The following is a 27,044-nucleotide window of genomic DNA, read 5'->3' on the forward strand; positions in this document are numbered from 1 at the left end:
GTAAACTTGTAATTTGGGTGAATTGACCCGTTAAATGTCTTTGAGGGGGAAATAAGTGAAGTTCAGATATAGTTAATCAAAAGACCGACAAACAACTTCAGTTCTTCGGTTCAGAGGATACACTCAGAATTTATTTCCTAAATTGCTACAAAACTTAAAGCCCCTTAAACAGTTTTTAAAAACAATTAAAATGTGTTTCATCTGTTTATGTATAAAAATCTAACATAATGCCACAGACATTTAGGACACCACTCTGTTTTATCCCTGTACTTGTAAACCATTAAGCAAAAGAACCTGTGATATTTTTCCTCACGTCTGGAATCAAACTAACTCAGATATTACAAAGTTGTTTACGTGGCTCTCTCGTGATGTACTGAGAGTTTCCCCATACGTCTGACCCCGTCTCCCAAAATGCGTCTCTAAAATCTCTCTCCTCCACCATCTGACCGCTGCCATTTGTGCATTGTGTGTGTCCAGCATGACTGCTCTCGTCATTTTCCCCTTTGATTGGCCTTCACACAATGTAATCAGTGTTGCAGCTGTCTGAAAAGGCCTCTTGTGCAGTATCTGAGCAATGCCGATCACCCCGACGCGTCCACAACTTTGCTTTTAGTTCCATTCAGGCACTGTGACAAACGGCAAACTGTCTGGTGAGCATGTGTCAAGCCACTTGATTTAGTGCTTTGTTTGACTGCACTGGCCCTTTTCTGAATGTCGCCTCCGTTTTGTATGGCCTCACTGTATTGGTAAAAATTGCCATGGCCGTAAGCTTGAAATTTTAATGTACAGACAGACGGAAAGAATTGTCCCACTGTATGTGTGGGTCATTTGATGTACTTCCAATACACAAAAGCTGACTTATTCCCTAATTTTATGTTTTTTTGAATACGAATAAAATGATGGGGTGAAGAATCAATCACGATCATCTTCGGGTCTAACTGGACAAATTCAGTCGGCTCTCTAATGCCGAGGCATTACACAGAAACATATATACGAGGACCAACATATTTCGCATTTCGTGATGTGAAATAAAGATCCAAGCCAAGTAAGTTTCAGGGAAGTGCCATGTGGTTTGAGTTATATTGTTAGCAAGTGATGTGCCTTTAACTAGGTATAACTCTGTGTACTGGACCCCTAAACTGTAGCCAATCCATTAAGACAAAGCTCTCTTGATCCCTTTCTTTAAATCCTCCACCGTGGCTGATTAAATGTAGCCGATTTTCACGCCTGTGCCTTGGAGGCCGCGAGGCCTGAATGGCTCCTCACAGCACGACCACGGTGTGCTGTCACTCCAACAGCATGAGGAGGAAGGAGAGGATAACCAGCAGGCTGAACAGTAAAGGCACATGTTTTAAGATCCTGGTTAGACCTTGATGCTCCTGATTGATACATTGACTGTAGTATGCAGACCGTCTTCAGCACATGTCACATGTGATCTCTAGATTTTCCTTTTCTGCTCAGCATTCAAGCAAACACACTCTTTGCAAAGTTTCTCCCCAAAGAAACAATCAACAGTCATGCCAAAATGTGATTTGTTTTCCGTGCACTTTATTTAAGCAGACACCATCAAACCAGCGAGAGAGCTGAACAGAAAAGTAGGCACGGCAATGAATTACAACGCCGCTGGACCGTAATGATATAACATTGACTTAATTGGCTATTAGCAACACAAAGTTAGCTAACTTAACACATAAAACACATAAATTCTAAATTCTTACAAATACGTTAAATATACTTTGCTGCCATTTTCGACTGGTGCTCAAGTTACTCTCCCCCGCCTTCAGGCTTATTTATTAGGCTACTTATTTCCGTAAGCTCTGTTTGTTACCGAGCTGTTTAAATTTGTCCAATACTGGTTTATGACCAACTACCTGCCAAACTGACATTCCCCTCAGACTCAGCTGTAGTGCTCACTAGTAAAGGTTAGCATGCTGCCACGCTAAACTAGCATGGTGAACATGGTAATCATTATACTTGCTTAACATCAGCATGCAAACATCGTCATTGTGCGCATGTTAGCATGCTGATGCTAGCTTTTAGCTTGAAGCATCACTAGATGTGTAGACCGATCAGACAGAGCGAGAATTAGCAGCCTCTGGTGGCTTTTTATCTCCGCCAGGCTTAAGTTTATGTATTCGGTCCTGTGTGCAATGACTGAGTGAGTGTGCACCTCTGTGTCTGTCCACACCTAATCTCACATTCTGACTCACACATTCTCAAAACACCTTTTATTGCCTGTTTCATACGGCCATTGACTGCCTGCTGACTCCTCACTCGCCACTCTTAAGCGGAAACCGGCCGGTAGGGGCCGCTAATGATAACACAGCTGAGTGCAACACCGACCCCCAGCGGCTACTCTGCAGCCAGTACCCTGTACGACTTTGATTCCGTTGCTTGTATAACGTTAGATGTTTTTGAAAATTAAATCAATAACCAGCCATGTGCTGTCTTGGCTGGTAAAAAAAGGATTAAAACAGGATGTAGCATCTTCTATCATCTGTCAGATCACTGACCTATAGAGTGTCTTATTTCCTGCGTGACTGTACTTGATTTCTCTGAGTAACCTGATTTCTTGCACGCATCGTTTGATGTGTTCACACCTTCATTTTTAACTGTATAGTTGAAATCGGATACTAGATTCAGGTTTTATACTTCTGTCATGCATTTTTATATTATTGTGCTGATTAAGGCATCATTTTAAATTACGATGTTTAATTTCACCGACTGTTATAATAGTTCCCATGATGCATTGACCCTTTTCACCTCCTCAATCTTTGTTTCACGAGCCATTTCAAAGGAAAATAACCCAATTACAGGCAAATCCAGTAAATTCCTTCCCCCAGATCAGTCCAAACAAAGCATTACTTATGCATCACTTGACTCCCAATACGTGACCCTTCGGACAACAAACTGCCCTCCCCCATCTCCCTCCTCCCTCCTCCAAAAAGGGTGTTAAGACCTGTCCCCACTCTCCCGAGGGAATGCTGGGAAAGGAAGGCCTCCACATCTGTCCCAAGCCTCGGGCGGAAAGAGTGAAGGAACGAGACGGAGAGGGAAACATTCCTTCATCCACGAGAAAGAAAGAAAGAAAGAGGAAAAAGGAAAGAAAGAAAGAGATGGGGACCAACGCAAGTAGACGGGAAATAAAAGAATAAGAAAAAAGTGAGGGCAGTTATCTCCGACAGTGAGAAACTGAAAGCAGACGGCGAGAGACGGACTGAAAACGAAAGAGTCATTTAAAGAGGGAGATATTTTGTGAATGAGAGATGGATCTTGACTCCTTATGAAGCCATCCATCACTCCTTCAATAGCCCAGTGGGCAGAAGGAGGGGAGCAGGCACCCCGGGCTCTTCTTCAATAGGCCGGGAGGAGAGGAGGACGGCTGCAATGTGCTGGTGGAGCTGTGATCTTTACCTCCCTCCCTCCTGTGAAGTCAGCAGGGAAAGTGATTAGGCCTGCCTCTCTCCTCCTCCTTCTCCACCTCCTTCCCTCCATTTTCCCCCTCTAATACAGGTTGTAACAGATTTAGGCCTCTCAATGAGAGCCTGCTGCTAATTTCTTCACCTCACTAATGTTCCACTGTTGCAGACTAAACAAACAAATACACCTGCAATTTATCAGACTACTCCTCCCTCTCCTCCTCCTGTCATGTTACAACCAAAATACACGTCAATTATTTAGCTTGTTACCAGTAAATACCAGACACTTTAAGATACGTCCTCGTCACACAGGAGATATCTTTTCTTCTTTAAAACATCAAACTAAAGATTACAAAAGAGTTTGAAAATGAAAAGTTAATAGTGTTAACAGTGCCATGATGTATCCTAAATCCTACTATTATATTATACTGTACATTGGAGTGACATCCATATGTCTCTGAAAGTATTAAAAGATTTAACGAATGTTAGAATCCAGACGTCTGGACCACTACTTTTAATTTCATAGACGCATATATAATCAGTGGCCACTTTATTAGGTACACCAGGACAATCTATTGCAATCCAATCCTGCCTTAAATGAACCTTTATGAAGTTGATAATGTTCAGTGTTTGGTGACATTGTCGGAAATGTGTAAATTCATTAATATGTTTGTTATTGAGGTCACAGTTTTATCTGATGCTGTCCACTACAACTACAGTACATGACTAACTATGACCTCAATAATAAAACATTTAATTTAAATCACTATTTTTAGGCATCGTAGAATTTATGTAAAAAAGCGCACTATCCAAGGAATGAGTAGACGAATAATAAAAAATAAAATAATTATAATAATAATGATAATAATGATAATAATAATGGGGTGAATATTAATATGATTGGACAAATAAAATCCACTAAATAAATTAGCTTGAGTATTAGACCAGAGTCAAATAATTGAACCATCATTACATTAATTCAGAGTTCATCACTTTGACCCGGGTGACAACGTTGTTAAAGTAAAGGCTTCTCTTCTGTTCAGTAGCCAAATCAATCAATATATCCACACAATAACTCAAAATACTGTGTTAATGTCAAAAATGTACAAACTGAATCTTTAAGATCCCCAAAATGACAAATAACATCCAATGGATTACAAAAAACATCGTTACATGGAAAAGAATATAACATTTCGGTTGCCTCTTCTATGTTTTAGTTCCCTTTTTAATATTCTAACAGTTCAATTTGCCTAATCTCCAGCAGTATTGATACAGAAATGAGATGTGAACACTTTCACACTGGGGTGTGACAAGTGTGAGATGTTGTTGACCCCTGTCTGTCCCCTCTCGTTCTGCTGAGGTCCCTTCACGTTAAGGTCACAACCTAGCAGTTTTATTGGCCCTCTAAAGTCATCAGTGCATTGGGATTGGATGAAAGCCCTCTAATGGAGTCAGTAATTGGTCCAGTTTATCAGTTTATTAGGTGCTCTGGCTGTGGGAACAGCTTTGACGTATAAAAGTAAAGTATACATCATTAGCAAAGAACCGGCTCCTTTAGTCAAAACAGTTAGCAGGACTACATGTCATTTGGGAAAAAAAGTGTTTTAAAGGAATATTTTCAGGTTTGTTTTAAGGATATGTGAGAAAATCAAAAATGCGGAAGCAGGGGGAAAAAAACGAGTCAGCTTTGAGATATTCAAATTGCATCTCAATTTAAGTCTGAAAAGATCCAGCGACCAACAAAAGCTATTGGCAATCAACTACTTAATCTTGTGAGTCAAAACTTACAAAAATAAGCTCCTTTCTCTCAACTTATTTATTGTTTTGATCTATTAATCAATGAATTGTCTGACAACCCCATGCGCACACACTTTCTCACTATTCCTAAACCTGCAGGGGAATCGGTTGAGAATGAAATCACTAACTTAAGCTGTCACCTAGATATATTGTGTCCTATTTGTTGTCTGCTGCTCAGAGAAGTGACAGGACGTCAAAGGCTCCGTCCACGACCTCCAGTAAAGAGCACAGCTTTGGTCTTTGGTCTTTTTTCTCGGGTTCCCCATTATCTGTGTGACCCGTCCCTTTAAAACACTTCGGACGAGTGAAAGGTCCTGAGCTCTGGCATAGATGTCAACCTTTGCTATTCAACCTGCACGCTTGCACACCCCCGCTGCAGGACGAGGAAGCACAAACACAGAAACTTGCAAATATACCTGTATGCAAAATCAAAAGAGACGCGATGTATATATGAAATATCTGAGGTTTGATTCTGTAGCACACACACACACATCCACACACACACACACACTTGAATCTGCTGAGGTTTCATGAGACCACAGGAACCTGGTTCTGGATGAGCTGTCAACAAAGAAGAGGAAAACAACTGTATAAAAGCTTTCCCCCACCCTTCACATACTCACCATCCCTCTCCCCTCCTCACCCACGGACTCCTTTCTCCCACTGACCACTGTTCAGAATTGCCCCCTCACCCCTGTGACCCCCCCCATTGGGCCCTTTCACTCCGCGACAATGGCTGCCGGGGGCCGTGTTATTTGAGGCACTAAAGAGCCATCCCTAACCGCCCGCCCCCAGGACAATGCCCACCCCCGCTGAGAGCTTTCTTCCCCTCACCTCCCTAATGACAGGTTTCATCCTCTCTGCCCTGACCCCCGGGAGGGGCTGCGGCTCTCGGCTCGGCCCACCGCCTTTCTGCCCGCTGACCCGCTCCGCCAACAGGCCCGCCTCCCGCTCACTAATACACATATACACACTTTCACCCTCTCACACAGGCTGTTTGCATGCAGGGAGCGGTGGTGTGAAGTAACTAAGTACATTTACTCAACTACTATGCTTAAGTACTGTTTTATTTCACTACATTTCAGAGGGGAATTTTGTATTTTTTAATCCACTAGATTTATTTAACATCTTTAGTTAATGTACGTAAATAATAAACAAAACAAAACAAAAACAGCCCAGTATAATTGCAGGTCATAAAATAGTCACGGAATGCAATCTATTGGTTTCGTGAACATGGACACGAACTGTGGTGCGTGTCGCTCAGGACAAAAATGTTGCCAATGGAAAGTCAATTAGGATCCTTTTTCGTGGTGGACACACATATTAATAGCATCCACTTGACAGTCAAAGCAGGTGTAGTTTCAAATATCCAAAAAGACCACCGTGCTGTGGTTTTGAGGTTGTGGTTATGAGGTTGTGTGACAGACTGGTAACCCCTATAACCTGCCTGTATGTACAGTAGCAAAAACTAGCTCCACTTACAACAACAAAATGCTGCTCATTCATCGTTGCATCATTACCAATGACAATAAATCGATTTTAAATGCAGGACTTTTGTTGGTAATGGAGAATTTTTACATCTTTGTATTGGTACTTAAACTTCATTAAAGCATGGGAGTACTTTTTCCACTGCTGTGTGACAGACAGCAGAGGAAATCAATTTTAAATCAATGAAAAAGGTCCGACAGAGCAACAAGCACGAGCAGCCAGACGATCAGCTGGTTTATAAACTTGTAGCTACCACAGATGAGCTATACACATTCATTTGTACAATTAAAAACTGTATTGTTACTTCTACTACTAATAATAATTTTACAGCGGGAATTGAATCATTATTATTTTGTATTATTTTGACTAACTTGGGGATTTGTTAACAACATATATGACCGCTCATGTTTTTTGCCTTGTTATATTCAGCAATCACTTTAGCACTTTAGCTTTTCAGACGTGTTCGGACATCACATCACACAAACTGGCCTCAAGACGTAACTGATATGTCCCCGTTCGAATCTGAATGGGGACTTTTGTCATAGTATCCACAAAGAAGATAACTCCATAAATGAACAACTTGCAGCTGCACCAAATACTTGGTTGTCAGCTGTCAGTTAAAACCGCATTAACAGATATCCTAAACCAGTCTGACAGTTTGCTTGTAAAATAAATATCTCGCCACGTATTCACATGACAAAAGTTGAAGGAATGTGGCTTTGTCTTTAAGTTGGAAACCTGTAGTTCAACCTCGAGACACCTTTAGGTTCTGTGATCCTGCTAAATATTCACACAGCCGCCTGTTCGCCTAATTTAACCTCACACTCGGCTCATGGCTGTCGACAGATGAAAAACCACCGCCTCTCTTTTACAGGTTTTGGAAATGATTCAACGCCCTCCAAACACCCACAGGGTCAGGAAACGTACTCAACACATTAGCAGCCTCACAAACTCTCAATTCAAGTCAACTCCAAAATTCAGTCGGACATTCTTATGCGACAGCTGCATTATTCTCTCGGACAGCGTGTTAAAGGAAACCTCTAAGTCATCACTTACAAGTTGTCACTCACAGGCTAAAATAGTTTACTGTTCATTCATTATCCGAGCCTGAAGCATTGCAACACCTTTCCTCACAGGGGAAATCAATCTCTCTGCTCCGATGTAACGTCTGTCTTTGTGATGGAGATGTAGCGCTGTCAAAGGGACCAATGCTCATTGGCTAGTTTAGCAATTAAGCTTGTGGAAACTCAAAAAGCTTGAGCCGAGAGGAGTTACATTTCCTGTGGTTAATTAATGACAATGATTAATTAAAGTTAGTCATTTTTTTTCTTCATTGTGTTTTAGATGGAGACACGAGAGGGAAACTTTCTCCCTGTGTTGCTAATTAAATATTCCCCTCATTGAGTATTACAGAGTCGATTAAACAAATACGATTGCATCATGATTCCACAAAGACAGCTGCTAATACAACAGTCAGATGATAATATAGATAAAGCAACATATTACCAATCACTCACAAGAATGTTCAGTGGCTAAAATGTGTGGACAGTACAAGTGTGATGAGAGGAAACAGCGGGCCAACCGCCCAAAAAAAGCTTAAAAAAAGGTGTAGCTTCAAAACAAAGAAAGAGAGAGAGAGAAATTGTCTTACGAGTGAAAAAAGAGAAAGTTCTACTCCTACAGTGGATTTCAAATTTTGGGCCAAAATGGTCCAAAAGAAGCTTTTACCTTTTGATTCTGAGACTTAAAAACCTGCCTTTTTGAATTAGCGGACAGTGGCACAGCAACATCCTAGCATTCACATACCAGCCCTGCCTTCCTGGAGCATCTGTGCTCCTTTAGCAGCTACCTGCTGCACACTAATGTATTTCTGCCTCGACATATGGTCAGATTGATAGTTTTCTCCTCGGAAACATCTGATGGCTGCGTTTGAAAACACCTGCCGGCAAGAGACGCCGACACTGAGATCACTTTAACCTGTGAGCACTCGGACGGATGTAGCCTGTTGGGAAAATAGTCTGCCATCGGACGCGTATGTCACATGGCATTCCCCTCCCTTCTGCATCCTGGGCTTACCGCCACACAAAATTATTGTTTTGATTCCTTTAAACCAATCACAAACAAGCCACAGCATTTTTCCCCCAACAGCAGAATGATCATGCGAGGAGCCAGTTTTTTCTTTTAGCGCCGACACACTGCTGCAGAGCTACGTCTGGCTATGCGAGACTACTAGGCCAATGTAGCTGGAGGGCTAACTGCTAACACGCTAGCCAGCTGGGACATACTGGCACTAATCAGTCACAATAGCTCCCCAAGTATCTTTCTATGTTCAGGCACTGTGCCATTGACTACCCCTGACATGTTGTTCTTATGATTATACATCATTAATTTAACCGTCGTTGTATTTGTACCATTGACTCTTGTCTCATAACTTATTTATACTCTGACAGAGGAGGTTGCAGGTGCTCAATACAGAATTCAGAGAATATCTCTTGCCTCCACACCAAAACAAAAAACAGTGTTCAACCTGTTTATCAAGAATGTGTATTACTGCCACCAAAGGTTAAATGAACCTGACACTCCTAAGTGTTTGGAGAAAGAGAAAGAGTTGCCACCATTTAACAGAAGGGTGAGTGGCGGTGGGCGTGGCGCTGCTGCTGCTGCTGCTGCTGCTGCCGGGCGCTGAGGTGGAGAGAGGGCGAGAAAAGCAGCCGCCGTGCAGCAGTGACATGAAGGCGACAGGGTGTGACAGGATGAGCCATCGGGCTGCAGGGCGCACAAGTAGGAATCTTTTCACTTTCTCACACAAAGACAAACACACTCACGGATACATGCATTTTCCAATCAGACAGATCAAATGTCTTTCTTTTTTTAAGCAGATGTACAAGCTAACATAAATTGTTCAGTGAAAGATTAAACTCACACACTCACACACACACATACATGCCTTGTATGCAAACTTGTGCAGAGATTTCTGACACTGCAAACACTATACCTTTATGCAACGCAGTGGAAATACTTGAAAGGACATGAATACTCACACACAGACAGGCCCAAACAGCCAAACACACACACGTGTGTGCACACAACTGTACAAAGCTGGATTTCCGCCTTTATCCTAAAGGCAATTACCAGCCCTGCCTACCTGGAGCATCTGTGCTCCATTAGATGTATCTGCAACACATAAAAATGTATTTCTGCCTCAACATGTGGTCAGTTTGATGGTTTTCTCCTCAGAAAAAAATGCGAGCACTCAAACGGCCCCGACTTGGACATCGGAAACTTTCCTCCGGGTGACGGTGAGTTCACTGAACCATTCCCAAATGTATTTGACAAATTTGTCACTGAGCCTGAGGTTAATCTGTTCATCAAGGCTGGTGTTTGCAAATGCTATTTTGCTAGAAAACGACTCCAAAAGAGTCAATGTATTACAAAAATGCATTAAAAAACAAATCTACTGTAGGTATATGTTGAAGGTTCTCTATAGGATACTCAGATGTGTCTACCTGACCAGAGAGTGAACTCACTCTTCCTCTTTGTGTGTTGTAGTCCTGGCTTCTCTGTACTTTGTTTACATAGCCCGGCAGGCCTCGTATTTTAGTGCATGTGAGCGTGCCCCACTGGTTAGCTCATGGTCGCTGCTCTGCACTGCGTTCATACGGCAGTTTACCTCTAATAACGCCGCCCCGACCGTCGGCATCATCACGGAAGCGTAGCACTCACTCTCCAGTTCCCCCCAGGCAAACACTGTTAGCTCTTTTACACCATTAGCGCTATTAGCACTGTTAGCTGTGGCCGCCGGCTCAGCGAATAGATTTGCTCTGAATTTCAAATTCAGCACCTTTAGTTAACCTGTTGTGCAAGTATTCTTGGTGAGAGAACGCAGGTGTATTCTGAATCTGACCGGTATCCGTTTTTACCAACGACTAGGCCTTTTAGGTACTGATACTTGTTGGTCATGGAGTTTCATATACTGTAGTTACATGCCACATATTATGCCCCCGTCTTTACTCCACTCTGCTAAACCACACACGCCTCACTGCTTGTCCACAGCTCCTCCCTGGGGGGTCACAGTGGCAAGGAGGGAGGGATTTCACGCTTGACCTTCCCCTCACAGCTTTGTGAGCCCCTTCACTCCCGCCTTGATTCTCTTGACCTACTTGGTCATCCAGGAGCAAGCCACTTATAATACCTACATCTTACCCAGCAGCACGCTCGCTCTCTCTCTCTCTCTCTCTCTCTCTCTCCTCTCTCCTCTCTCATACACACACATGCACATCTGTCTCGCACATCTGTCTGTTGGTTTCTCTCTCTGCAGGGATCTGTAGCGGTGGCCTCCGACTGTGACTGATGCATAAGTTTAGAGATAAAGGTTTAATCCCTTTGCGCCAAATATTGTTTGAGACCGCACACTGAATTCTGGGAAATGCATTGCCCGCGCTCTCCAATCCTTTTGTTTGTTTTTTAATCCAAATCTCTCGGGAGCTCTCATGTGTTTTCACATGTGTGGAGGTCTACAACATTCACAACTTATATGGACATGATTTTCCTTACAAACACATCTGGGTATAAAGGATATAATCATAGATCTGTACATTATATTGAACAATTCAACGCTCAGCATTATTGGGACTGTTGTTTATGGTGGGAGGGTGTCCCGATCATCAACTAGTAATTTGTTACAAATTTACAGTTAATCAGCAAAAAGTGTAATCGTGCTGTAATATCTCCACCGATGACAGTCGGCCTTTGTACCAAGCTCTGGGAACCCCCCACCCCCCCTCTTCCCCATCCTTTCTCACCCTCCCTCACCCCTCTACACCCCCAGAGGAGGTGGATGGAGCGTCTGCAGCACTCAGCGGCATCCAGAGCCCCTTGTTTCTCCCCCCGGCGTGCACCACTTAAGGCCTCCTGTCTCACACTGCAGCCCCGCCGGTAGTTGGGAACCATTTTCTACTCAGATGAACGCAAACAAAGACATGCATGTGCGGGAGCGAGGCAGAGGGAGGAGGAGGAGGCCATTGGAGTGTTTGGTAAACAGCGAGAAAGCCGAAGGGAGTGGCTACACGGGAGGAGAGGAAGAGGGGAAGTGGAGGCGAGGGAACACGAGGAGGAGGACAGAAGGGAATCGTACTCTGAGATATGACTGAGTCGGAAACCGGTAAAGAGCTGAGTGAAGGAAATTGCAGGGGCTTCACAATCCGCGGTTGAGCTGATCACAAAGGAAGGGGATGGCACACCTGGCACTAAACAAACACATATGTATACACAGACACACAGCTGAAGCTGTACATGGTACTCTGTGTGGCATGCATCCTCCTGCACATACAATGTATACCACCAGAAAGTGCAATCAGATGTAAACAACATCCAGAACTCACTCACTCACTCACTCATTCAGTCACACACTCAGTATTCATGAAGGCATTGCTGCAGCCACTACAAATGAGAGAAAGTGTACACATCCCTTAAAGACACTCTGTAAGCTCTTCAGTGTTACCCTGAGCCGCGTCCTATTCTGAAGATTTGAGGGTTGAACCCAAAGATGACAAAGTCTTCATATCAAAGCCCACACACTCCCAATTGACCCAGCGCTCCCCCTGACCCCGTTGTTTTATTTGAGCCCTAATAACTCTCCTAATTAAAGCCCCTTCCTATTATTATTTTCTCTCTACTCCCCTGTAAAAGGCCTGGGTTTCAAAGTGCTAATAAAATAAACTGAAGGGGGCCCATTTCTTTATTTGTATGTGTGTGAAGAGTGTGTGGGAGAAGAAGGCAGGGAGAGGAGGAGGGTGTTGGAAGGACAGAGGTTTTAGGTTCAGAGGGGGGTAAAAGAAACAGAGGTCAGTGGAGACAAAGGAGTGCGAGACCCCGGGGTCAAGCTGCCTGGTGTCCACAGTCACCGGCCTGGCGTTGTTGCAGGGCGAATGGCCCCGCTTGTATAATCGCCGGGGTATGTTTTGTCCACGAGTGTAGGATAGAATATATCACGGCGCTGCTGACAGATGAACAATAGATCACGTTTTGTGGAAGTCCGAGTGGAGCCTCCGCAGCTCCTTTGAGCTGCTGGTACATTTGGAAGAGCCAAGATTAACCCTGCGTTTACTGGCCTCGCGTATAGCTGACCCTTTTGACCCAAATTGCAGCTTCAACAATATCGCTTATGGGTTAATATAGGATTCAAAGACACCCTATATATGTGGCATCAGGGAATCATCCTCTTAGAAGCGAATGGGATACAATCAATACAAAAGTGTTGCGTGTTGTTAGGAGAGTATCAGCAACTGACTGTTTGAATAGAAAGTGAAATAAAACACAATAGCGGCTCTCTGAGGCTCTACTTTAGCGTGCTCTTCATAACAATTCTAACATGCTGATGTTTAGCGAGTATAATGTGGACGATGTTTACCATCTTGCAACGACAGACTGATTATAAGAAGTGGACGTAGACACCCATTGGTTTGTGGACTACAGTTTGGAAGCTCCAAATTAGGCATTTCGACAGTCTCCACTTTGGGTTTTTTACAACCAGAAGTGACAAGATAGGGTGGCGCTAAGTACAACCCAATGCTAAATAAGACATTCTTAGGCAACCAAAGTGTTGTTTATGGACTGAAAACACATTGTGAAAGGGTTAAAGTTCTAAGAAGAAGACGTGGACAACTCCTAGACCGGACAACGCCGTGGTAGCGGCCTGTTAATCACAAGATAGCCCTAAATCATAGACCATAATTTACTAAATGAACATCATGCTGTATTGAAGAAGACTTGAAACCACAGACTAATGTTTACAATGTTTACTGAGGTAATAAATCAAGTGAGACGTAGGGTCATTTTCTCATAGACTTCTATACAACCAGACTTATTTTTGCAACCAGAGGAGTCGCCCCCTGATATTCATTAGAAATAAAGTATTTCATTATTGGCTTCCCCTTTCAGAGCTAGAGGTTGCCGACTGATGTCGACTAGTTAGCATGCTAAAATTAGCTGATAAGCACTGAGCACAAAGTGCAGATAATGTTAGTGGGAATGTCATTATTTTTGCAGATATTTGGTCATAAATCAAAGTTATTACAATTCACCCTGAGGGGATCGTGAATGTTTGTCTCAAATTTCATGACAATCCATCCGATAGACCAAAATGGTGGACCAGCAGACAAAATTTGCCACTCCAAGAGTCCCGCCGCTATCATCCCCACCAAATTGAGAAATAACAACTAACACAAATATTTATGTATGTCATCTAAAACCAGGGTTCAGCAGGTGCAAAGTGACACCACTGCCCGCATGAGAAAACCTGGTGCTAATCAATTCCTTTTTTTTATGATATTTGAAGCTCAGCCATAAATGTGCTCAATCTCTGTTAACTCTCCCCTCGGTTTTACGATGATAAACATGTCGGTGTGGAGGTTTATGAGTGCGGCTGGGTCTTTCTGCAGCGACTATAAAAGCAGCTATGTGAATGTCATATGCTTCATGGGTCTGCTGCATGTTCCTGTGCGCTGGCTGCCATTCAAATACCGCAAAATATTCTCAACGCCGGTGTTTGAATAACTTACAACCTTTCGACTAAAAACATCAGCACTGAGTAATACCCGAGGGGAGAAGCAATAACATAATAAGGTGATATGATAATAGCTTCAGGCTGTGCATGAGATTTAAACATGATCATATAGGGTGTTGAGTACTCCAGGGGGTTAAGTGAACGTAATCCTCGTTGAGACGCAGCGCTAAAGAAGGAGGGAAAAGGGAGGCAGAAAAAGTCATGTGTCAGGGTTCAGCCATGAGCAACTGGGATCTCTGGGGAGGCTGAGGGACGATTTGGGGGCTGATCACTATACCAAGAGAGGGCTGTTTAAAAATGTTGAATGCAAGTTGATCAGCGGTCAAAAGAAGTTTATGAGGCAAAAAGCCGCTTAAGGCAAAGGGTAACTCGCCAAAGCGCGCAAACTGGGTCGCAGCTTGCACAGAAAAATGGTGTGATTGACAGCGAGTGGAGACGGAGGGGGTGCAATAGGAATGAGGCACAGGTTCAAAGCTAGCGCGCAGGAGAGGGAAGATCACAGGGGTTGAGCGAAAAAGGTTGAGAGAGGGTACAGCGGGAAGCCAGAGAGAAGGCCTTGAAAGAGCCTTATCTGTGACCCATCTGTCTTGACATGCACACTCCTCTGGTTAGTGCCCTGGAGGGGAGGGAAGGGGAGCCGCGTGCGTGTCAGTCACTGAGTGTGCAGGGCTTAGGGCTAAGGCCTTGGCCTGTGCACTCTGGCCCAAAAACCAGCCTAACCAGCCCTATGCCTCAACGCCCCCAGGAAAAACTCTCATGACTTACTGCTGTGATCATGTGATTGACTGAGCCACACAGGAGGAACACAAAAATAATGCATCAACAAAAAAAAAGGCTGTCACACATCAGTGGAGATACAGATGTTACTTTCTTTGACTATTCACTTTTTATCTTTGCTGTCAGCTGATTTGTCACAAACCTTTTCAGCGGCGTCTCTTTTCTTTTTTTTGGTCCTTTGTCGAAAAAACACAGGATCACCAGATCTGCGAGGGGCCTGTCTGATGACCACGGGTGTATCCAGAGGATTCGTAAACAAGAGTCATTTTGTTATTGATCTAAAAACAAACACAATAAATCACAGGCATCAAGAACTTTTAAATTGCCAGTGGAGTGAGCCAGGAAAAAGGTGGCATTCCTGTTTTACTCCATGACCTAACCACTCATTTTACTTCATTAGATGCCTGAAAGGTTAAGTGAGGAATTACAACCAGCTGTCTCGTTACTGATACATTTTTACACTTAAACATCCTGGATGTAATTTCAAATCACCTATTTCAGAAGTCTTACACCATCGGACTGTAAGTCCATCATTCCCAGACTCATGTAGGTAACTATTCAGATACAATTATTTCACTCGATATCTAGTGTGAAAATAAATACTTAAAATTTAAAAATAAATGTAAAAATGAAAGAGAGTTGATCAAACAATTGTGTTATCTGTCATGCTTCAAATGCAGATGTTTCCTCTGAATTTAGACCCAATTTTTACACATAATTTTGAGCCTTTCAATGCCTCCACAATCTCGGACCACAAGGCGCTGACCTGTGATTCAGTATATATAAAACTAAGCTTCAAATCGCTAAAAATACACTTCACGGATTTGGAATCAGTTTGTGAGGTCCTTGCCAGTTCCCACCCTTATATAAATATCCATCAGTCCAAGTTGTTTTGCATCAAATCCAACCTCCTAAGATGTGTAACTTCACTTGCATGTACAGCACACCTGGGAGATTTACCATAATGAATACCTGATGTGGTGAAGCACTTAATTCCGCCTATAAAATAACTCCCTTCCTCCTTCCTGTGGGCCCCGGCTGTTGTTTATCAAACGAGGTAACGTCCTGTCATGTGACCCCTCCTCCCTCCTAGAAACCCACCTGTGTGGACTTTTCTCTTAATCCCTCTCTACCCCGCACCCCCACCCCACCTCTTTTCTTTTTTTTTTTTGCTGTGCGCTTTGAATACTTAGACTACGGAGTGTAACTAATTCTCCCACACAAGGATATTGTCTTCTCTCTATCTCTGCCTTTGTCCTTCCCTTTAAAGCTGGCTATTCACTGATTTCATTAGTTGGCGGTGTGGTGTGAGAGAGAGTTGGCTTAGGGGGGGCCTTCCCAATTAAAGGCCTTAATAGTCTATTACCATCACCTTAAATTCAACTCTGTTTTTTTACACACAAAACCAGGCTAAAGATGAATCACCAGGCCAGCGTGGGAGCTTTTAAAAGTAATTCTCTGAATAATTAACTGTAATTAGGACTGATGGTTTTGCTTCAACATTTACTGTTTCAATATTTCAGGGACAAATACGTGTCTTTTGACCGTTTTCTTTAATGACGAATCAGGTTTTGCGTTGAAAACAACGAAAGTAATGATTGTTGTTCCTAGTGGGGGTTTAAATTGAATGTGTTTAACAGGCGGCTCTTCCTACACACATGCTGCACAGATCCTGCAGCTGACCAGGCAGCCAGAGGATAAAGCCAGTCCCCTGGGAGGGCCAAACCACCCTTTCTCAGACACCCATTTGTCGTAGAACCCCACCCCACCCCACCTCCTCCCTCTCCCTCCCGATGGATGACCCTGCAACCAGCAGGGGTCAGCTGCGCAGAAGGAGCCCCCCGCACCCATGCCCGAGGTCCGGAGCCGCAGCGTAAATCAGAGGCTGTTCATCGCGGGAACCCTGCCCTGCCCGAGGTCTCAGCCCAGCCTGGCACCATCTGTCCTGGGGCTCTGACGCAGAGGCAGCGCTGCCAAGGTGGGTTCCCACTGACCTGCTGCGCCCTCCAGGCCATATGGGCCAGACCTGGGACCGGAGACAGATCCATCACACTGCAGTATGGACATGGTAGAAGAGGCTTGGTGCACTGGTCTACTGTAAATGAACTCTGAATGAGCTGATGCAGTGCACAATTTAAAGGAATTCCTCACAATAAAATGCAAACCACTGCGTTGACAACACAAATACAAAGTGTCTACAACAACTGGTAAATGTAAGTCAAGCTTATTTATGATATTTTAGAGCTATTTTATCAAATTACATTACTGTGTACATCCCCATGTGGCCTTATTGGCCTTTCAACAATTACTCAAGGACTGTAAAGTACTTGAAAAGGGTAATATTATTCTGCTGTATCTATCTGACAGATTAATATTGGTTTCATCTGAAATTGTTTGAAAAAGAAAGGTTTTGACAAAAGTCCAAAAGACATATAAATGTATGCAGCAAAACTTTATTAGTTTCTCACCTATTTATCATCTCACAACCTCTGATTCATCTTGATTTCCTAGATGTGGAACCACTGAACGAAACTACCAAACTGTATGTCAGCAACAGTGAAACGCTGATCACACACATTGATGCCTCAGCATTAAAACTGTAATACATAATAATAGTAATTCACAGGAGGCGGTTTTCTGCCAGGCGAGAACTTTTAATCTTTTTTTTTGCTAATGGCACTTTGACGTACATTTTGAAAGCAGAACTTTTGCTTGTAATGGAGTATTTCTACATTGTTGTATTGGTAATTTTACTTAAGAAAAGGACCCGAGTACTTCCTCCACCACTGGTCAGCCTAAATAAACTAACATTTTAAACCATTCATGAACATGCCATCCTATTATGGAAAACAATTCTTGGTTTAATAATGTACACATAACAGCTTGTGTATACAATTTAATGTCGCTTTTTAATTAGATGGGTTTAATGAGAAATAGATTCATAAATGGACGCGTTGCTATAAAAACTACCCCTTCTTATCACACTGAGCAAAAGCATCTAAATAGACTTTGACATAGTGCACAACATCTCCCGCATACGCAAGCAATAACACAGTACTGTATTAACATGTAGAAGAACTGTTACTTGACATTAGTGTTACTGAAGTGGAAAATTACTACTCAAGTGGGGAAGCAGCCTTTTTGAAGGCAACACAGAGTACGGTGAACGAGAAACTGCCAATTTGGCTTTTAATGAAGACGTACTGATCATCACTCCGTGAACGTTTCCTCAGAGACTGATCCATGAAGTTAAAAACAAACTGAAGTGGACTCTCCTGCTGATTACGCCTTAATTGCACAGCTGTAAGCTACTCTCAAACTGCTGCTTTTTTTTTTAAATGCCAAAAGTAGTAGATTACCTAAGAATAAGCTAGAAAAACAGCAAAAAGTGCACGAAAAAAGAAAGTCAATTAGAGCGCTCGCAATTCCACCTCTGGCCCAAACAAGACACAAGCGGCGACCCGACCGACCCTGTTATTTTGCTGAATAACTGCCACAGACTTAAAAAGGCGACATGCTACTCACACATGTAAAACAGCCTCAACCTTTTAAGTGCAAGACAAGTCTCTGCACTCCACCTCATCACCCTTGACGACTTGACGTCTTTCCCCTCTCCATCACAACAGCACCTGGAATAGTGACACGTAAATCTCATCGGCAGAGACAGTCTGCGGGTCCCGGGGCAGTGCGAGCCCAGCTTATTGCTTTCTCCCACAGCCCCGACCTTGCTTCTTGCCCCCTTAGGCCTGGCTCTAATGGGCGAGCAGGGGTCATAAAGTGGTTGTGTTACTGTTTTCCTTTTTCCAAACCAGTGACACCAGTTGTTCACCCTCCTCACCGGGGCCTTTTGTGAGGCCTGACAGGCTGTCAATTCCAGGCGGAGGATGATTGTAGAAGACGACATGCGTTACCTCGAGGTCACACCACATTCCATCCACTGAAGGCCTGTCTTTATCAGCTCGTAATAACTTTGAATAGCTTTGGCAGCAAAGCCTTACAAGTATTGCTCGGGCTCAGCGGAGTGCGTCTGGTGCCGTCTCGTTCAAATCTAGACATGTTTCTTAAAAAAAATGATCTGAAGCGCAGATCAATCTTGTAGATGAATGATAATTGGGGTAAGGGATCGTTGTTTGTTAAGACTCCCACCAACGATTCTTAACGTATATTTGTTGTCTCATCCCTCTCACGGGCTCGAGGAGTGATTTTTGGCCGTCATCGGGGTTTGAGGAGAGGACAAGAAGACCTTCACGGTGACACAAACAACCCCAAGACACAAATAGACGCCCACCCACACCCACACCCACACACACACACACATGCAGTAAAGAGTGTGTCATTCTGAGAACAAACTGCCGAACACTTTGTACTTTTGTCCTCTGGTTTGTTCAGCCAATTACTGAGAAGCTATAATAATGATGATGCAATCATTAGAATTGAGCCACTGTTTCAAGAAATCTTTTTTTTTGTAAATTAAAACATTTGATTAGATGTTATTTAGTTGATCAAATGTATAGGGTGGTTCTCGCTCAGCAGTCCTGAGATTACTTGCAATACTTTATCAGTAGATTGTGTTTTTATTCAGACTACATGTACAGTCACGAGTAGGAAAAAAACTGACAGACAAAAATTTGACTTCTAGATGAATAATGAAGACATCTTGTATTCATCAGCCAACTCTCTGTAATTTGTTCTCATACTGCCCTCATGTGTTGAACCAGCAGTACTGACATTACTCTGTCAACTAAGCAATGGTCCCTGTCAAACATCACAAAAAGAGGTTTTGGCACAAATAATGTCGAACTAGATAAGATATCTTTATTTGTTGCTAGAGATGGTTTTGATATAAATAAGCAAAACTGTTTTTCCCCCAAACTATTATACATCATTATGATTATTTGGGCCTTATAGAAGGATGTCTATAAAAGATTATGTTCAAAACATTTGACCAACAGAGTGGAAGGCATACAAGGCTTACAGACACTGAAACAGAAATGTACCAGATGACTCCATCTCATTTATGTTTTTAAATTAAACGCATTGAAATGTGTTTGCATTCATGGCACTCTTTGTAAGTAATCCCTTTGCTTTGAGCACAACAAATATTGCTGTTGTATTAAATCTTGAAGGGGTTAAAAGGAAAGGTTCAGATGTGTATCAGTCTGTCTTAATACTCACACGACCATATGTAGAGGTGACGGTCACTCCAGATAAAGATCCTGAAGATAGCGAATCATCAGCGATCAATATTTCAAGTTACATATTGGCATGCGAGTGTTGCATTTAGATAGACTGGAAAATGACGCTTTAAATTAAGGCATGGGACCTGTTTCCTAAGCCCTAAATGCAACAACAGTGCCTCATTGTTTCAGTTAGATATAGTTCACAGGTTCAAATATCTTACCATGATAATTAGCGTTTCAGGAGAGACCGCTGCCACTCACACATCTGTAAAGAGTTCATATATAATAAATTCCTCCCTGGTTATTATTATATAAACTTTCAACCATGATTTGCAGAAATTTATATTTTTTTTTTAAAGAAAACTGTTTATTTATATTTATAGAAATGCATTCTTAACCATCAAATCTTCACCTCTGGTCCGTATTAAATGCTCTTACTCTTCAGACAATAGAAGCTTTTCTGAAAATAAAATGACGATACACCATCCATCTGAAATCATTGAGACTGAGCTGTGAGCAGCAGCACTGATGTGGAAGGTCCTCACATTATTTCCTGTGTATTGTATTCAAGAAGCGCAAAATACCTGCGACCACCTGTCGTGAAACGGGCGATTATAACATTTGTTTGACTGCACAAAACGTACCTAAAAAAAAACATTGCTGACTTAGTGTTTACAATTCGTACTTTATTATGATAGAATAACCATATAAACCCATTTTGTATTGAAATCTGCAACAGAACCCTGACTGCCATTACATTAATGGCATTGATCTTTATACCTCTCCTAAAGCATTCAGCTGCCTTCTTCACAGTTCAGTCCAAAAGCTTCATAGTCCAGAACCCTTCACTCCCGCCCGGCCTTCAGTTTCTCCTCCACTGTGTGATCCCCCCTTGAGCCTCCCATGCAAGGCGGACTCTTAGCCAGGGAGGGGTTACTGCCCCACTGCTCAGGAGTCTTTGCCTGGATAGCCAGGGCATGAACGCAGCTCCTCAACTCTTCTTTCAAAGCCTCGTTCACCAGACGGTGGCGCTGTATCAACGGCAGACCATCAAACTGCGAGCTGACGACCAGGACACGGAAATGGGATTCAGACCCGGGGGGCACGGCGTGCATGTGGCTTTCATTGTGGACCTCCAAGTAGTCCGGCTGGAGTTTGTCGGTCAGTTTGGTTCTTATAGAACTCTCAACAGGCCGGCTCTGGTCTGGATCCATGTGTGGTCTGAAGTGGGCCAGAGGCCGGCTTAAGGCAAGACTGGTAGAGATGGGCCGAACACAGCGGAGGACAGTAGGAAGCATCGGAGGGTGTGGCAGGAGACCACCTATGAAAGCATACAGGTGACATGCCATTTAATGAGCGGAAAGATATTCATGTTGTGGTAGGCATACTGACGTGATAACGAGCTGTGGGGTGTATTAAAACACTGCACTGGTATCAGCTTACTGTCTGTTATCAGGCACTACTAAGTTTTGCACTACTGATGTTTACCTAGTTAGTTAATTTAACACTATACTATTTCATTGTATATACTGTGCATTCTTGTTGTTTTATCTTCTTATATAATATGTCCTACTCTGTTATTTTAGTGTATATATTGTGGATTTTGTAATATCCTTGCTGCTGTAACACACAAATTTCCTCCTGGGGATGAATAAAGTATCCATCCATCAGCAGATACCCTGAGTTAAAGAACTGGAAACGAATTTAGAAGAGAAAAAGCTGGATCAGTGGATCCCTAATGAATCAAAAGGTCACCTGCTATACCGATACCTAAAACCTAAAAAAGCCTCTTAAGAAGAGAATCAGCTTGTTGCTGCTTTATTGTATTAGCCTGCTGGTCAGTTAAAACACAGCTCTCTGCTCATTGTTATTTAGCATTTTTAAGTCTCATCTGAGAGCTGCTGATTGTTGGAACTACGGTTGAATACGAAATGTTCTGGGTCAAATTGTGTGTTTAATTGTAACACTACTGAATTGACCAAGACACCACAACCTTTAACTACAGACCTCAATAATAAACATAATTGAGACCATGTCAAAAGCTGAACCGTATAAAAATGCATTTAAATATAATGTACAGGTTAACGTTACATGTAACTGCAATGGTGCCTTATACGTTGTGACATTTAATACCGGCAATGTGCCTGTTTGGCTGATAGCTTGGTGGCTAACCATTCAAGCTAAACGTAAGCTAATTCACTGCTCGTTTGCTAGCATTAGCTGTTAGCTGCATTAGCTGCTTAGCACAATAAACACCCAAATATGTAAGACAACTGAGAATGTAATGGCGTCTGTAACAGGTTTATAAAGGGTAATGTATCGCTCTGTGTGTATTAATACACTTAACCAAGTCATGAAGCAAACGTGAAGAGTGAATTTTGTGAACTACTCACCTTGTAAGTAAAGTCAAGTTACGTCGCTGGTACCATACGCAACACTCACCGGAAGTGACAGCACACACGCTGGGTTGTGTAGTTTTTAATGCTTTGTAGTCCTGTGGCAGCATCGCTGACAGCTACAGGATATTTAATCATTGTCTGATATTAGAGAGTGGATCAGAATGAATATAAAATAACAAGTGAACAGTGGCGGCTGGTGGAAAATTGTCTAGGTAGGGCTGTACCAAATCCAATCAATTTCAGCAAAGATCCCTATGGAAGCCCATTCCCGCCAGCATAAAAAAAAAAAAAAAAGATTATGACGGTTTTTTTTAATTATTATTTTATTTAACCGGGAAAAAGTTAAAAAAAAAAAAAAAAAAAGATCATGATGTTTGTTTTGTTTTTTGTTTTTTTAAATAGAGATTAGAAGTGCGCATGCGCTTCAGTGACGATCTCCTCACCAGTCTTTCCATGCAATTCTACACAAGGTAACTATTACTGCTGACTAATTATTACAGTATAACACTAATAGTAACACTAATTACAGTATATTTGCAAATTGTCTCAGACTCTCCCTCCCTCCCTCCATCTCTCTGAGACAAAGTCAGATTGTGTATTATGTGTTGTTGGGTCTTTCTTTCTTCCATTCTCTATCCCTCTATCCTCTGTCCGTCTATCCTCATCCTCTTTCTATCTTCAGGGAGTGGGAGGGAAGGAAAGTCTGAGACAAAGTCAGAGGGAGGGAGGGAGGGAGAGTCTGAGAAAGTCAGAGAGAGGGAGGGAGAGTCTGAGACAAAGTCAGAGAGAGGGAGGGAGAGTCTGAGAAAGTCAGAGAGAGGGAGGGAGAGTCTGAGACAAAGTCAGAGAGGGGGAGGGAGGGAGGGAGAGTCTGAGACAAAGTCAGAGAGAGGGAGGGAGGGAGGGAGAGTCTGAGACAAAGTCAGAGAGAGGGAGGGAGGGAGGGAGAGTCTGAGACAAAGTCAGAGAGAGGGAGGGAGGGAGGGAGGGAGAGTCTGAGAAAGTCAGAGAGAGGGAGGGAGAGTCTGAGACAAAGTCAGAGAGAGGGAGGGAGAGTCTGAGAAAGTCAGAGAGAGGGAGGGAGAGTCTGAGACAAAGTCAGAGGGAGGGAGGGAGAGTCTGAGACAAAGTCAGAGAGAGGGAGGGAGAGTCTGAGACAAAGTCAGAGAGAGGGAGGGAGAGTCTGAGAAAGTCAGAGAGAGGGAGGGAGAGTCTGAGACAAAGTCAGAGGGAGGGAGGGAGAGTCTGAGACAAAGTCAGAGAGAGGGAGGGAGAGTCTGAGACAAAGTCAGGGAGAGGGAGGGAGGGAGAGTCTGAGACAAAGTCAGAGAGAGGGAGGGAGGGAGAGTCTGAGACAAAGTCAGAGAGTGGGAGGGAGGGAGGGAGAGTCTGAGACAAAGTCAGAGGGAGGGAGGGAGAGTCTGAGACAAAGGCAGAGGGAGGGAGGGAGAGTCTGAGACAAAGTCAGAGAGAGGGAGGGAGAGTCTGAGACAAAGTCAGACAGAGGGAGGGAGGGAGAGTCTGAGACAAAGTCAGAGAGAGGGAGGGAGGGAGGGAGAGTCTGAGACAAAGTCAGAGAGAGGGAGGGAGGGAGAGTCTGAGACAAAGTCAGAGAGAGGGAGGGAGGGAGAGTCTGAGACAAAGTCAGAGAGAGGGAGGGAGGGAGGGAGAGTCTGAGACAAAGTCAGAGAGAGGGAGGGAGGGAGAGTCTGAGACAAAGTCAGGAAGAGGGAGGGAGGGAGAGTCTGAGACAAAGTCAGAGAGAGGGAGGGAGAGTCTGAGACAAAGTCAGAGAGAGGGAGGGAGGGAGGGAGAGTCTGAGACAAAGTCAGAGAGAGGGAGAGAGGGAGGGAGAGTCTGAGACAAAGTCAGGGAGAGGGAGGGAGGGAGAGTCTGAGACAAAGTCAGAGAGAGGGAGGGAGGGAGGGAGAGTCTGAGACAAAGTCAGAGAGAGGGAGGGAGGGAGAGTCTGAGACAAAGTCAGAGAGAGGGAGGGAGGGAGGGAGAGTCTGAGACAAAGTCAGAGAGTGGGAGGGAGGGAGGGAGAGTCTGAGACAAAGTCAGAGGGAGGGAGGGAGAGTCTGAGACAAAGTCAGAGAGAGGGAGGGAGAGTCTGAGACAAAGTCAGAGAGAGGGAGGGAGAGTCTGAGACAAAGTCAGAGAGGGGGAGGGAGGGAGGGAGAGAGGGAGAGTCTGAGACAAAGTCAGAGAGAGGGAGGGAGAGTCTGAGACAAAGTCAGAGATGGGGAGGGAGGGAGGGAGAGTCTGAGACAAAGTCAGAGAGAGGGAGGGAGGGAGGGAGGGAGAGTCTGAGACAAAGTCAGAGAGAGGGAGGGAGGGAGGGAGGGAGAGTCTGAGACAAAGTCAGAGAGAGGGAGGGAGGGAGGGAGAGTCTGAGAAAGTCAGAGAGAGGGAGGGAGAGTCTGATACAAAGTCAGAGAGAGGGAGGGAGGGAGGGAGAGTCTGAGACAAAGTCAGAGAGAGGGAGGGAGAGTCTGAGACAAAGTCAGAGAGAGGGAGGGAGAGTCTGAGACAAAGTCAGAGAGAGGGAGGGAGGGAGGGAGAGTCTGAGACAAAGTCAGAGAGAGGGAGGGAGGGAGGGAGGGAGAGTCTGAGAAAGTCAGAGAGAGGGAGGGAGAGTCTGAGACAAAGTCAGAGAGAGGGAGGGAGAGTCTGAGACAAAGTCAGAGAGAGGGAGGGAGAGTCTGAGACAAAGTCAGAGAGAGGGAGGGAGGGAGGGAGAGTTTGATGTTTGTTTTGTTTTGTTTTGTTTTTAAATAGAGATTAGAAGTGCGCATGTGCTTCAGTGACGATCTCCTCACCAGTCTTTCCATGCAATTCTACACAAGGTAACTATTACTGGTGACTAATTATTACAGTATAACACTAATAGTAACACTAATTACAGTATATTTGCAAATTGTCTCAGACTCTCCCTCCCTCCCTCCATCTCTCTGAGACAAAGTCAGATTGTGTATGTGTTGTTGGGTCTTTCTTTCTTCCATTCTCTATCCCTCTATCCTTCTATCTTCAGGGAGTGGGAGGGAAGGAAAGTCTGAAACAAAGTCAGAGAGAGAGAGGGAGGGAGGGAGGGAGGGAGGGAGAGTCTGAGAAAGTCAGAGAGAGGGAGGGAGAGTCTGAGACAAAGTCAGAGAGAGGGAGGGAGAGTCTGAGACAAAGTCAGAGAGAGGGAGGGAGAGTCTGAGACAAAGTCAGAGAGAGGGAGGGAGAGTCTGAGACAAAGTCAGAGAGAGGGAGGGAGAGTCTGAGACAAAGTCAGAGAGAGGGAGGGAGAGTCTGAGACAAAGTCAGGGAGAGGGAGGGAGAGTCTGAGACAAAGTCAGAGAGGGGGAGGGAGGGAGGGAGAGTCTGAGACAAAGTCAGAGAGAGGGAGGGAGGGAGGGAGAGTCTGAGACAAAGTCAGAGAGAGGGAGGGAGGGAGGGAGAGTCTGAGACAAAGTCAGAGAGAGGGAGGGAGGGAGGGAGGGAGAGTCTGAGAAAGTCAGAGAGAGGGAGGGAGAGTCTGAGACAAAGTCAGAGAGAGGGAGGGAGAGTCTGAGACAAAGTCAGAGAGAGGGAGGGAGAGTCTGAGAAAGTCAGAGAGAGGGAGGGAGAGTCTGAGACAAAGTCAGAGGGAGGGAGGGAGAGTCTGAGACAAAGTCAGAGAGAGGGAGGGAGAGTCTGAGACAAAGTCAGGGAGAGGGAGGGAGGGAGAGTCTGAGACAAAGTCAGAGAGAGGGAGGGAGGGAGAGTCTGAGACAAAGTCAGAGAGTGGGAGGGAGGGAGGGAGAGTCTGAGACAAAGTCAGAGGGAGGGAGGGAGAGTCTGAGACAAAGGCAGAGGGAGGGAGGGAGAGTCTGAGACAAAGTCAGAGAGAGGGAGGGAGAGTCTGAGACAAAGTCAGACAGAGGGAGGGAGAGTCTGAGACAAAGTCAGAGAGAGGGAGGGAGGGAGAGTCTGAGACAAAGTCAGAGAGAGGGAGGGAGGGAGAGTCTGAGACAAAGTCAGGGAGAGGGAGGGAGGGAGAGTCTGAGACAAAGTCAGAGAGAGGGAGGGAGAGTCTGAGACAAAGTCAGAGAGAGGGAGGGAGGGAGGGAGAGTCTGAGACAAAGTCAGAGAGAGGGAGAGAGGGAGGGAGAGTCTGAGACAAAGTCAGGGAGAGGGAGGGAGGGAGAGTCTGAGACAAAGTCAGAGAGAGGGAGGGAGGGAGGGAGAGTCTGAGACAAAGTCAGAGAGAGGGAGGGAGGGAGAGTCTGAGACAAAGTCAGGAAGAGGGAGGGAGGGAGAGTCTGAGACAAAGTCAGAGAGAGGGAGGGAGAGTCTGAGACAAAGTCAGAGAGAGGGAGGGAGGGAGGGAGAGTCTGAGACAAAGTCAGAGAGAGGGAGAGAGGGAGGGAGAGTCTGAGACAAAGTCAGGGAG

At 44.3% G+C, this 27,044-nt stretch overlaps 1 protein-coding gene across 1 annotated transcript; it reads right to left on the minus strand.

Annotated features, from left to right (window-relative positions):
• Window positions 1-20,821: 20,821 nt before the first annotated feature.
• bola1 (bolA family member 1) lies at window positions 20,822-22,663 on the minus strand. Its single transcript, XM_079164925.1, has 2 exons — window positions 22,619-22,663; window positions 20,822-21,546 (listed from the first exon to the last, which is right to left on the minus strand). Exon 2 carries the CDS (start codon window positions 21,521-21,523, stop codon window positions 21,071-21,073), a length of 453 nt encoding a protein of 150 aa, XP_079021051.1. The 5' UTR covers window positions 21,524-21,546; window positions 22,619-22,663; the 3' UTR covers window positions 20,822-21,070.
• Between the last annotated feature and the right edge of the window lie 4,381 nt (window positions 22,664-27,044).

Source organism: Pholis gunnellus, assembly GCF_910591455.1.
Source record: "Pholis gunnellus genome assembly, chromosome: 8".
Taxonomy (NCBI): domain Eukaryota; kingdom Metazoa; phylum Chordata; class Actinopteri; order Perciformes; family Pholidae; genus Pholis; species Pholis gunnellus.

What these genes read in the sequence shown, in the direction of transcription:
- bola1 (XM_079164925.1), bottom strand. Translation starts at nt 21,523, where the DNA reads ATGCTTCCTACTGTCCTCCGCTGTGTTCGGCCCATCTCTACCAGTCTT.